The sequence below is a fragment of the Pollicipes pollicipes genome, unplaced genomic scaffold (assembly GCF_011947565.3).
Source record: "Pollicipes pollicipes isolate AB1234 unplaced genomic scaffold, Ppol_2.1 Scaffold_7261;HRSCAF=8764_pilon_pilon_pilon, whole genome shotgun sequence".
Classification (NCBI taxonomy): Eukaryota; Metazoa; Arthropoda; class Thecostraca; order Pollicipedomorpha; family Pollicipedidae; genus Pollicipes; species Pollicipes pollicipes.
In genome coordinates, this window is record NW_023597054.1 from 37,434,166 (window position 1) to 37,447,249 (window position 13,084).

At 49.7% G+C, this 13,084-nt stretch overlaps 1 protein-coding gene across 1 annotated transcript; it reads left to right on the plus strand.

Annotated features, from left to right (window-relative positions):
* The first annotated feature begins 244 nt into the window (after positions 1-244).
* LOC119111379 (cyclin-T) lies at positions 245-11,127 on the plus strand. Its single transcript, XM_037235191.1, has 9 exons — positions 245-417; positions 4,130-4,340; positions 4,880-5,003; positions 5,728-5,773; positions 6,335-6,425; positions 7,239-7,403; positions 7,951-8,119; positions 10,371-10,751; positions 11,099-11,127. The coding sequence occupies exons 1-9, from the start codon at positions 272-274 to the stop codon at positions 11,125-11,127; spliced, it is 1,362 nt and encodes a 453-aa protein (XP_037091086.1). The 5' UTR covers positions 245-271.
* The last annotated feature ends 1,957 nt before the right edge of the window (positions 11,128-13,084 follow it).

The window sequence follows — 13,084 nt, forward strand, 5'->3', positions numbered from 1 at the left end:
TTCTGGTAAACGGTTATTAATTTTGTCCCATTTTGTTGGTACTTGACTTCTGCAGATATTTCACAAATTTAGTTTATCCAATATCAAATATAACGCTATTGATTTTAAAAAAATGACTTTAAAATTTTTGAAAATAATATTCTTCTAACAAAACTTATCCCTGATGCCCAAAAATTGGAATTTTGTATTTCTGCAGATAAACACGAGAGCATGGGGACGCGCAGTTCAGCGACGCCATCTTGTCAGTTGCGCTTAGGTGTTTGTGGCGGTGATGGCGACTCAGGAAAGATGGTTCTTTCCCAAAGAAAAGTTGGCAAATACCCCAAGCAAGAAGGATGGAATAGACATAAGAAAGGAACTTTTCTACAGACAGCAGGCAGCGACTTTGATCCAAGATATGGGACAGAAGCTGATGGTGTATCCTTTTGAATGAGACCTCCGGTTGGTTGGATTTTGTATTTTTCATCTCGGCATTGCAACTTTAGGAATTGCGGTGTGATTTATGCATCTCGAAGTGGGTATGTGTATATCTGGGCAAATGAATCTGAACAATTTCTGTAGGTTGTGGCCTGCAAGGTCAGCAAGCCTGTTATGTAACTTTGACCCATTTGGTGTTGCTGAAATCTTGTTTTTGGATTTTGGCAAGAATGCATTTTTGAACTGTTACTTCTTTAGCACCAAAGTGTGGCTTTGAAATGTTGCAAATTGTAGCTGAGTGGTTTCACCCATTCAAGCCAGGTGCAGAATGAAAAGGTGCATTTGCCCAGACCTACAAACCACTGCAGATTTGGATGAGTGGTTGGTTGGGGTAGAGGTTGAGTGCAGCTTTGAACTAGGGGCAGCTTATCAAAATGTTGAGCAGGAGTGATTGAATATGGCTATTGAGATTATCACAATGCATTCAATGATACATGTTATTGTAAGGCCACCAAAAATGACCAAATCCATTGGTGAATTGTTTTAGGGAGGGTGTAAGCGATCCTGATGAAAGGTGTCCTTAGGGGGTAGTTCACTGCTGGTGTGTGCGTGCGGCACTCGGGAGCTCACCATCGTAATTATAAAAAATTTAAAGGTAAGAGCATGAATCTACCTGTATTGTGATTATCTATGATATGTCCTGCCTTAATCATGGCGAATGGTGTACAGTGGATTTATTCTAATGTTAGGTAGGAAAGTACACCCTGACCAGTTAGTTTAGCAGGTTAGGTTTTTTTGCCTCGGTTGACAGTCTGCTTTCTGGGCACTGCTGACTGCTGCTGTTTAACTGTGGTAACCAATTGGCATGTAGCAGCAGGCACATAGTAGGTGGGGATGGGACAGACTGCAAAGTTGCATGTTTCACTTGACTTACCCATCATAGCTGTGACATCATTGCAACAGGTTGAGTGTTTGGATGTTACAAATCTGAGAACTCAAAGTTTGGGGCGCAGTCATCACTTACTTCAGCGCTAGATAGCTAATAAGTTTTGAAGGAATTATGATTGGGCGCAAAATGACCACTGCAGTCGACGTGCCCGAAAACTCCAATGAATAACAGAAGGACTTATGATGTTGCAGTATGTGATGTCAGGCAGAAACACAGAATGTATTTTTCATGTAAAGATAGGTCTAAAATGCAGTCTGGTTTTGTGTAGCCTGAGTTTGTTGCACATCAGCATATAGTTTGGTGCACTGATATCACAGAGTTATCCACAACACAGTATTAATTTTTTTGCAGACAGGGAAGATGAGGCTCAGAAGATAGGTTCACTTCTGCTATAAAATGAACTGACTCACTAGAATATTATGGAAATCAATAAGTGGCAACAATGATTTCAAGCATAACCATTTTGTCCATGCACATTGGAAAACACAAGCTGTGAAAATGATGCATCACTTCAAAGAAGAACAGGCTGAACACCGGCAATATGAGTGTGATTTATGCTATTTACCAGGACAATTTATGATTAAGCTTTCTTTTAAGCCCCTGCAATTAATATTGAATAACCTAGTCTAACCACTTGATGGTTCCTGAAGCCTGATCTTTAAGTGTTTAGCAATCATTCACATCTACTTGTTCCCAGGAAAGGTTTATGACTAGGCATGCAGTTTGTTGCCTTGCTTTATTAAGATCAGGCATGTTATAGAGCTTGGCCTTTATTTCTGTGCTTTAGGTCAGCAAGAACACAGTAGGAAATTTAGAACAAATTGAACATAAATGACTGCTTCCATAGGGAATCATGAAGTTGAAGTTTTATTCATTGAAGTGGCTGCTATGTTAAGAACAAACAGAACCATATAACATGTAATACCTGAACAAAAGTTATGCTGCATATCCCAGTAAACCACCTCAGTGCCTTGGGCACAAATCCAAATGCCAGGATTTTTTATGCTGCATAGCCCAGTCCGCTTGAAACAGTAGATCTGGAAATACTCTGTTTTACATACATGACTCTGCTTCCAAACCTTAGACTTTGGAGGATGACCAAAGAACATACAATTCTCTTGGGCTACTGCAGGGGCAAGACAACATTTGAGACACATCTTAAAAACTTTGGATTATTAAGTCTTAAGTTGGGCAGAGTTATTTTTTAGTCTCAGCTTCTGGGGGGGGGGGGGGGGGGGGGGGCAGGTTTTATTGGGGCACAGGGGATGAAACAGCAAAATTCACCATAGTTTGAAAATATAGGAGTTTAGACTCTACATTCACTGTGCTTTTCATCCCTCCATAGCATAGCAGTAGGGGTAAATGGTAGCAGGTGGATCCAAATGTGACCATTAGAAAAGTCTTGGAGAATACCCATCTGGCCATCAGGTTAGCTATTGTGCCATACAGAGGAACTGGCTGCCTCATTTGGAGCATTTGCAGGCCTGCCTTAGTGAAGGATTTAGTCCAAGCCTTCTGAGTGGATGGATTTCGAGGATGAGAGCAAATGCTGAGCTGTGCTTGTGTCAGCAGTGACCCCCACCATGTGATCATAACATTCCATGTCAACTGCAGAGTTTTGTGGTAAAATTTTGAATGTGCAGCTATGCTCAATTGTCTGCCCTGACCATAAACACAGTAGCTACCACCAGGTGCTTACCATTGTTGGAATTGTAAATAGCCAACACCTTCAGCAACTTCACCCCACTGTCTGGCATGGGCGCAAAATGACCCTAGAAGTTGATGCACCCCAAAACCTCTATCATCATCATCACCACTGTCTGGCAGGGTTGATTGGAAGCTGGGTGCTTAAACCAACTGAGTTGTTGGAACAGATCACATCTCAGTCATCTCATTAGCTGACCTGCCACCTTTTGCAGATTGATGCACAGTCCACTTACAGCTGAAGCTCACCCATATGGGTGCTCCTTGATATGTGCATCTGAATGTTAATGATCTCCAACAGGGGTTTAGAACATGGCCAGGATGGATTTCTCTAGTGTTTTAATCATGCTATCTTGATGCTTTACTATGTTTGCTCTGCTATGATAAGCATGAAATACTTGACAGCAATGTGAATATCATGCATGGTTTAAAGCATGGGTAATTTGTAGGTCAAACAACATAAAGTTTGCACATCTAAGGCAGGCACATTGTTGTGTGGTAGACCTGAGATGCTTGACACACATGTGTTCTAATAGCTCATTGCCTCACAGCACCTGGCTTTTTTTCTTTGACTCATGGGGGTGGGGGTAGGTGGCTTGGCACCTCGGGTGCTTGCTACTTTCCCCTGACAGGAGTGGCCAATGACTATAAGCAGCCACTCTGAAGGTCCTGTGAAATAAGAAGACAGGACAGGCCATGCTGAGCATGACAACATGTTTAACTTATACTTGCAAAATTGTGCATAAGTAAACACATTTGACAAAGTATTGTATTGTGAGCATTTAAGCTGACTTAAGCATAACAGCTTGTATCTTTGGTTTGGCTGGAACTGAGTATGGACTTGGGGCTTAGTGCAGCACAAATATATGGGCATTAGGCTGTCACATTGCACATGCACATGCATGCATGGTGCATGTCATATTAAATATCAAATTGATTTAATTAGCACTGACTGACATTGATGCAGGCATAACCTTACAGCTATGTTAAGCATTCAATAATTGTGTTTTGTAGTGATTGGCGTGAATAGCAGATTGTTTCCTTAATGTTGTGCATCAGATCTCAGCTGTGCATCAATTCCGCCATTGTCTACATGCACCGCTTCTACATGTTCCACTCCTTCTCCAAGTTCCACCGGAATCTGATGGCTCCATGCTGTCTGTTCCTGGCATGCAAAGTTGAAGAACAGCCCAGGAAGCTAGAGCACCTGCTGAAGGTGGGCTGGAGCTGCATGAATAAAGAAGCACCACAGATGGATGTCAAGTCAGAGGTATGGATGTATATTAATGCTTCTTAAAGAGTGAATTTTATCAGCAGAAATTGATGTAGGTTGTGCCAGAATGTTCTAGAATTTAGGCTTGATGGGGATGCTTGCAAAATATCAAGCTTTAGGCAGCTTTCACTGATTAGAAAAAAGTGCACCAAAATGACTTGATTATTGGGTTATTTGATTTTCAAATGTAGTTGTCAAATGTAGTCAGTGGTCTGTTGTTATTGGAACATATATGTAGAATAGTTACGAGCTGATTTGTTTGGTTCACTTTGCAACATCAAGTAGCCAACCATAGCTACAGTCAAAGCTGGCATTTTATGGACAAGCTCAGCAGTGACTACATCATAAATTTGCAGTATTTCAAACTTCCCATTCAGCTATTCAACTTTCATTTCACAACAACTCACCTTTAGGCTTAAAGCCTGTCCAAAAGCTTGCTAAAGTAAGATGTTTTTTAAAGAATGAGTATGAAGTAATATGTAATGTGTATATTTGTAGGCTTAGCTGGTCTAACATAATCCTTTGCATTGTTCCAGAGATTCAAACAGCTGTATGACGAGCTGGTCCGGAATGAGAACATTCTCCTCGCGACCCTTGGGTTTGATTGTTCAATAGATCACCCTCATACACATGTTGTAAAATGTTGTCAACTAATCAAAGGTGAGCCATTATTAATTTGGTGTGAGGTCTTGTATTGTGAACAATTCGAGGCAGTCACATTGTTTTGTGCTGACACACATGTTTGTCAAGTGTTATGAGGTTTTTGTATTCAAATAAGGCCACAAGTAAGCACCATTGTAATGATGATCAGCTGTGTAAGTCAATTAATATTGTCATTGTGGCTTTTACCATGCCTGATTTAGGGCATCTTGCTAATTATTTCTGTCATTCTCCATTGAGAAGTTAGCAGACTATCCTAGGTAAAGTTGGGCCTGTATCTTTCCAAGTGATGTTTGTTCACATGTTTGTGTACTTTTGTTGCTTCTGCAGTGCTTTGCCCACATCACTGTTGGTGTTGGTAGCATATATTTAAAGCTTGCATTGACTAGAAATGGTAACATACATGACTTATGTTCTACTTGTTTGTCTTTTGCAGTGGTGTCTGCATATTTGTAATCAGGTAGAAGTCTTGAAACATGCTGTATGGTAAACTGGAACATGAGAAAGGTAGTAGGCAATGTTGCAAGGCAGAACACCAAAGAGGGGTCACTTTGTCACCAGTACAATGTTGTACCATTGCGGGTGGAGTGGTGACCCAGTTGGCAGCAATGCTAACTGGAGGCTCTCCATTTTCCATGGGTCGGCCGGCCGGCTGACCCGCCCCGCCTCTGGTCCGCGCGCTGCTGGCTGGTGTCTGTTGCCCGTGTGACAAACACACCCACAGCTAGCAGGGACTTGGCGCAAACCTCCTACTTCATGGCCACAAACAGGTGACTGCCTGGGGGCTAGGGCCGGGCCTGCGGGCTGACCTCGGGGGACGGGCGGGCGCCGGGCCTGCGGGCGGACCCCACGCGGTCGCTGCGGCCCGCCCGGTCTCGGCGGGCCGGGCCGCGCCCGCCGGGGGTCCGGCCGCAGCCGCTCCGGCTCATTGGCTGTAGTCGAGAGAGCTGACGTACGGTGTCTGGGTCTCTTCACACTTCATTTCCAGATTGGCAGTGGCGCTCGTTTGCCACTGACGAGTGGACATTGCGCTGCGCCGTCCCGGTGCCGTCCCGCGGGCACGGGCGCGCAGCCGCGCCGTCCTGACAGCAACCTTTCCAGGCCGACGCCGCGCGACGCCGGGCATGGCCGCCCCGCTTGCCAACGTCGAGGCGGACCCCTGTGAACCACCGTTGTCTGCCACGTGCGCCTTCTTCTCTTTTTGTTCTCCATTCTGGTTTTGTTGCCCCACTGCAGTGGCCGGACGGTAAGCGTGGGCGCGAGGTGCGTGTGCGGTGCGGCCGGGCCGGGCCCGAGCGATATGTGACGGGCGCGCTCTGTCTGGCCGGCAGTCTGCACCTGACCATGATGTGCCTGGAGTACCGGTCGACGCTGGTCGCCTGCGTCTGCATCTACCTCGTATACAAGTGGTCCGGCCACGAGGTGAGTGGCAGATCAGCTCTTGTGGCAGATCGGCTGTGGCGGCAGATCAGCTGGCCGGTTCTGGCGTCGTTTGCCGGTTCGCCGGTCCGGTGGGGTCGCGTACTTTTTCTTGCCACCCAAGTGCCGGCTTTGCGAACAAGAAACACTAAAGGGTTAGTTGACGAAGTTGCATCTGCATTACACTGCACTGCATTACTGACTCGGCTGCATTACAAACATTATAAAGCAACGTCCAATTCTCAACTTGGCTGGATGCAATTTCAACTGTTGCATCGTGTACTGGTCATGAGCAGGCTGCCCCACTCATTTTGGTATCGCCGATGACGTCAAATGCCAGCGGGGTCCGCCGCTGACCGAAACCTTTTTGTACACTTCCTGGTGGTGTGTGACGGCATATTACTTGTGTGGGGGCATAGCTGGTTTAGGAAAGATTGTAAAGTTCTAAATGCTGGTAGCTCTTACATCAGTGCGCTACTTTTCGAACGGTGATAATGCTACTGCATCTAGCGATGTCGATAGGCTGTACTGGCCCCATCTATTGATGGATGTACTACATATGCGGCCGGTTATGTTGATTGCATGACAAAAATTGACAGAGAAATGAGTAATTTTGATGAAGCATTGACAAAATGTAACTATCAGGCTTGGCTTCTAACGTTCGATGTTACCTGCTGTTCGATAGGTGTGGTGTGCGTGTGTTTTGTCAGCGTTTTTTGTTTATCTTTGGGATCAATTAAACCTATTGACGGGGAACTGAAAAAAGCTGCATGGTTTAGCCCAGCTGCCATTATATGCCGTTTGGCTGATTGGCAGATCCCGAAGTCGTCCAAGGGCAAGGACTGGTTCTGGTATGTGGACCGTGACGTCACTCTTGAGCAGCTAGAGCGCGTCAGCGAGGAGTTCCTCCTGATCTTCAACCAGTGCCCGTCCAAGCTGAAGAAGAAAATCATGAACTCGAGCAGGGCCATCAGTGATCAGGTTGGTGAAAAGGATAGTGCACATTTTAACTGATGGATGGTAGGGCTGTAGTCTACAGGCATGCACAAATATAAGCTACTTGTATTCATATAATAATCACTTTCAGATGGATGTGGTTTCAGCTCGCTTACAAAGCAGAGCTTGCGTGTACCCTGAACTTGCTGCTCAAGTTTCGTCACTTTGATTCATCAAATGGAGCTGCTTCCGGCCTTTTTGCCAGATAGCTACATGGGTGCAAGTGCTGCACATGGACGAGGGACGGCCGCCCCTGGCCAGTGTGATCATCTTTTATCAGTTTTATCAGTTTATCAGTATCAGTTTTATCAGTATCAACAGGCCTTTTCATATCGGCTCTGCCGCACGATGGACCCGCTCGAGAACTCGGACCCGGTGTCCCAGAGAACGAATTCAGCACATTTCCTTTCCGCTAGACCGCTGGGGCGAAGTTCGAAACTAGTTTTAGAAGTTAGCTCGAAGAAAGTGTTGCGAGATCTAGCGTTGCCTGTTGGACGGTTGTGCTGAGAGTGGCGTGTCTGCTGTCTGTCAGGAGGCCGAGCAGAGGAAGCGCCAGCGGACGGAGGCGCCGCCGCCGCCGCCGCCAGCCGCGCCGCCGCCGGCACCGACGCCGGCGCCGGCCGCCAGCGGGTCCGGCTGCCCGCCGGCCGCCGGCCCACCGGCCCCGGGCGCCTCCTCCTCCGCTGCCCTCTCCAGATCCGGTGAGTGGTCGCCCACGAGACGGCAGCTGTTTGGGAGAGGCACTCCAGTTTGGTGGGAGATGCAGTCTTCATTATTGCATGTCACAGGCAGTATCGATCGATTTGCGGCGCTCGAAAATCTTGTTCAGCATGAAAAGTGTCTGGAAGCAGATTTATGTGTAGACTGCAGCGGACCTCAGTCCATGGTCTTGCTAGTAAATCCCAGATATTTCGCTATGAAATATTCATATTGGAATTAGGCTCAGAATCTTCTGTTTTCCTGGACCGCTGAACAGTCATCCAGGATCAAAGACCCTTGCCTTTGGGTGCACTCGCATCAATGAATTTAGTGCTGGCAGGCATTTTCTGCTCTTGAGATATGAACTGTGGCACCTTTGACACGAGTCCAATGAAGTTTGCGTCTGAGCGACTGACTGGTATGAAAGACAAAATAACTGCACTGCGATGCAAACCGAGCTGCTGTCACTCAAGCGAAGAAAATAGTTCCGTTCAGCACATCCAGTGTGTGTTCCTATTGGGACGCCGGGACGTAGGGCGGAGATGACATCCGACTTCATTGCATTCTTCCTTGTGGGGTGGCATTGTGTTTGGCGTTCAAACCATGTGCGCGGTTACGATTCTTCACGTTTTCGTGGCAAAAAAAGGAGTTCATGCATACAAATGGAATAATCAGAAGATAGTGGCTCGTCCCACGGTTGTTAACACGTAAGTCACGTGCGACGAAATTTGCTTTGCAACGTGAAAACGACTCATCTCCCGTCATCACCTCTGCCCTTGCGAAAAAGTTATTCAATATACTCAAGTCTCGAGGGCACGAGAGTTGCCCAAATTGAGGCATCTGCCACGCAGCTGCGCGGGTATCTCTCATTACGTTGGGAGTCGTTAACGCTCCATAAATGCGGAGCAGTACTGAACAAACGTCGGTGTTCCGGAGTTGTCTAGCTAGGCAGAACTTTAGGGAAACCGCGCGATGTTGGGCAGTTGCAACGGCGAGGGTGGGGGGCAGGTTTACTCAGTATTGCCATCATCCAGCCAAGTTCTGAATACGCTTTTTGAAACCATGCGCGAGAGACCCAGATGGAGTTACTCTGTCCAAAACACGTTTGAGAATCCACGGGGGTTGAGTTTTTGAGGTTGACGTTGGGTGTTATTTTACATTCCGTCCAGGTGTGGGGGGCAAAATGTTTTCATCAAATCCGTCAAAGCATTTTTCAGGATTCCACATTGCTTAAAAGCTGGCAGATGAGTCGTCTGTCGCATGATCCAGGATGGGCTTTCACGCGGTCAAAAAGGATCGTGACGACCCTAGATGAATTCAAGATTATTTCGGTTCACACACTCACTCATTACATATTCATGTATCTTATATGAACTCGCGATGCATTTCGGAGATAACAGCGGCTGCATCATCAGGCGAAAAAAAACACGTACAGTGTATACCATGATTGTTAAACGCACACACACGACTTAAACCAAATAAAATACCGCACAAGCACATGCGCTGTCAAACGGCCCGCCACAAAATCTACGGATGTATTTCATTTTATGACAGTTTCCCAAGCATATAATGAAAGTCATGTTGTATAGTATTGGACGTTTTTTAAATGCATCAAGACTACGGGTATTGAATCAAACGTGGGGCTTCCAATTTTAGTATCCTGCCTAAGATACTAAAACTCAAAGTAAATCATTTTTATTCAGCGGATGAGCTGGCTGCATACGTTAGACCGTGTGACGATACAGAGGTTGGCAGAGATTTGCTGGCTCCCGTCAGTCTTGCATGAGCCAGAACGCTTCTCTCTGCTTCTCACCTTGCACTGGTCGGAAGATTCGGTTGTGTATTCATTCCACTGCTGACGTTTGTCTGGTTACATGCCATTCTCGCGCGATAGCGGATTGTTGTAACACGAACGCCACTGATCCCCACCGTGTCTAAAAGCGGCTATAATATCCAACGCATTGCTTGATGAATCACATTGTGAACAACATTCCACATTGGCATGTCGGTAAAGCGTGGCCAAAGTCCCTGGAAAAGGATGGTGCTCACATTCACATCATCTCGCATAAGTCTACAAGTCACTTCTGTTAACTGTGTACAGAGATCGTGTGTCCGAAAATACCAAATTTCAGCCGTTTGTTATGATCAAGACCGCATGTCGAGCTTGTCTAACAACTGTCCGGAGTCTGTCTAGCCCGAGCGTCCGAAGCTGTCGAATGATGTTGAATGTGACGCGTGTTATTGCCACTGCAGCTCCGCCGTCGGACCACGGCGGCGGGGGCCGCACGTCCCACCCACCGCACCAGTCGTCCACCAGCCAGCGCCAGGAGCTGCACAAGATCGGCCTGCGCGCTTACAAAGAGAAAAAGGAGCGTGAACACTTCAAGGCGGAGAAGAAGACCCACGGCGAACGGGACCGACGTCCGAGCCGGCCCCAGCCGCCGTCTAAACCGGAGTCGGTCCGGCCGGGCGCCGCCGGCGACGCGCCCAAGCCGCGGCCCGACGCGCTTCACAAGCCGAGCAGCGTCACCGACGTGCGCAACCTGCTCAAGGAGGTGGACAGCCGTCACAGTCTGCTGCACAGCGTGGAGCACCCGGCGCACCGCGGCGCGGAGCCGGCGCGGCCGCTGCAGAGCCGCGGCCACCCGGGCCACGCGCGGCCGCACCCGTCGGCGCCTGAGAAGGCACCGCACGGCCGGCCGGGCCAGGAGGCGGCGGCCGGCCACCCGCCGCGCCACGCGCCGGCCGGCCCCGCCGCGCCCGGCAAGCACCGGCCGGACGCCGAGCCGGTCCACAAGCCGACTCATCACCGGCGCCCGGTGCCGGCGGCCGCTGGTGCCGGCACGACATCCGGGCCGCCCCTCGCCAAACAGATGAAGTTCGAGAAGCCGCCACCTCCGCCGCCGGCCGCGCTGAAGCAGGAGAAGAAGTCGCCAGCGCCGTCCGACTTGAACGGCGTGACGCTGCCTGCTGCCGCCAAGGATCCCCTGAGCGGCGGCAGCAGCAATAACAACCTGGCGCTGACATTAAAGAGCATCAAGGAAGAATTCTTGCCGCTTGGGCACCCGCTGGTCAGTCCGCTACTCTCGCCGCTTTTCAACGAAACCTCGCCAGATCTCAGCGAAGTCATTCCAGACGTGCTGGGAAACAAGCCGTTGTTGCCCAAACCTGACCCTGAGCCACCGCTGTCTGGAGGCGGAGGCGTGTCTTTACCCCGCAGGCCGCTGTCAGGAGGCGGAAGCGTGCCAAAGATAGAAACTAGGCTCTCGCCTCTGTGCTTCACCTCACCGTCGTCTCCGAAGCCGTCTGCGCCCGTGGTCAAGCCGGAGCCGAAACCGAAGCCGTCCCCCGCCGCGCCCAATCCACCTGTCGAGGTAAAGCACAAGCCAAAGCAGCTGTCGCCGCTTAAGCTGCCGTCGAATGGAGGCGGGTCAATCTTCAGCCCGCCGCCACGTGCTGGTCACGGCCACTCGAGCGATCCGGAGCTGGTGCTGCCCAAGGTGGACGACATCCCCATCTTCAGCCCTCTGAAGGGTGGCGGCACGAGCAGCATCAAGCTGCCGCGGGCCCCGCTGCCCAGCGAGCTGCGCTCCGTCTCCATCAGCAGCCACGACAGCGACTTCGAGGTGGTAGAGCTGCGAGACCGACCTCCCGACGCTGGGGCCGAGCCGGCTGGCGCGGCGCCGAGCGCGCTGGCCGCCGACGCCGGCACCGCCGGCGCCGCCTCCGCCGCCACGGCCGCGCCGGCGCTCGCCAAGGTGGTGTCGGCGCCGTCGTCGTTGCTGAACGCGCCAATCGCGCGTGACCTGTTCGGCGACGACGCTGGCCGCGATGACCGCCACAAGCACCACAAGGAGAAGAAGAAGAAAAAGAAGGAGCACAAGGAGCATAAGGAGCACAAGCATAAGAAGGAAAAGAAGCACAAGGAGCACAAAGAGAAAAGAAAAGACAAACATAGAGACCGTGAGGAGGAGGTGTCCAAGAGGACATTCACCATATCAAAAGACAAGGTGGGCGGCTGTGAGCCGGCCCCAGCGCTGGAGCCGGGCACTGCGGGAAGCAGCCTCAAGCTAACGATCCGCCCGGTCGTCAGTCCCGTGTCTAGTCCCGGAAGCACGCTCAAGTTCCGCATCGGCAAGGACACGCGCGTGGCGCCGGCCGAGGGCTTCAAGAAGAAGCGTCGCCGCGACAGCAGCGGGTCCGATCCCGGCCAGCTGGCGGCGTCCACCCACGGCTCGTCCGGCTCCAAGCACAAGCACAAACATAAACGGCACAGAGAGGTGAGTGGCGCTGACGCCGCGCCAGCATAGCGATGGCACTGACACGAACGGATGCTTGTATTTGACCATGGCTGGATTTGGCGAAACTGTGGTGAAGAACGCATGCTATGTCTTAAACGTCGGCACGCTTTATGTTATTACCATGTTCCCATGTCATCCGTTGTCAGCGGCGCAGCCAGTCTGATGACAGATATTTTTAGAGTTTGGCGGAATAATTCGTTTTGACTTCAGTCGGTTTCAACACTATTTAATATTTCTTCCGGTCATCTGGAAGTGGTATAACATATGGTGTTCGTATAAGTAGTATCGCCATGACCGATTTCGAGCAGAATGAATTTCCAGACGAGCAATGGTTCCTTTTGACGTTACAGTTCTACTTGGGGTGACAAGTTGGTCTCATTGATTCGGAATGTATCGTTCAGTTGCTTATTGTACCACTGCCAACAAAATTAAGTGTCGCACAGTGTAGATCCGACTCCACCGCAATCAACTGTCTTAAATGTGAAAAAGGCCGTATCTGTTTATATCCGCCTGATATCGGCTGCTGCTGCTGCTGCTGCTGCTGCGGCTGCCGCTGCGGCTGCCGCTGTTGCTGTTGTGTGTGGTAGGAGATGGTCTGGGCTGGCCGCCTGTGGGCGATGGTGTGATCGTCGTCCACCTGCCGCAGGACTCGGAGTGCTCCGACAG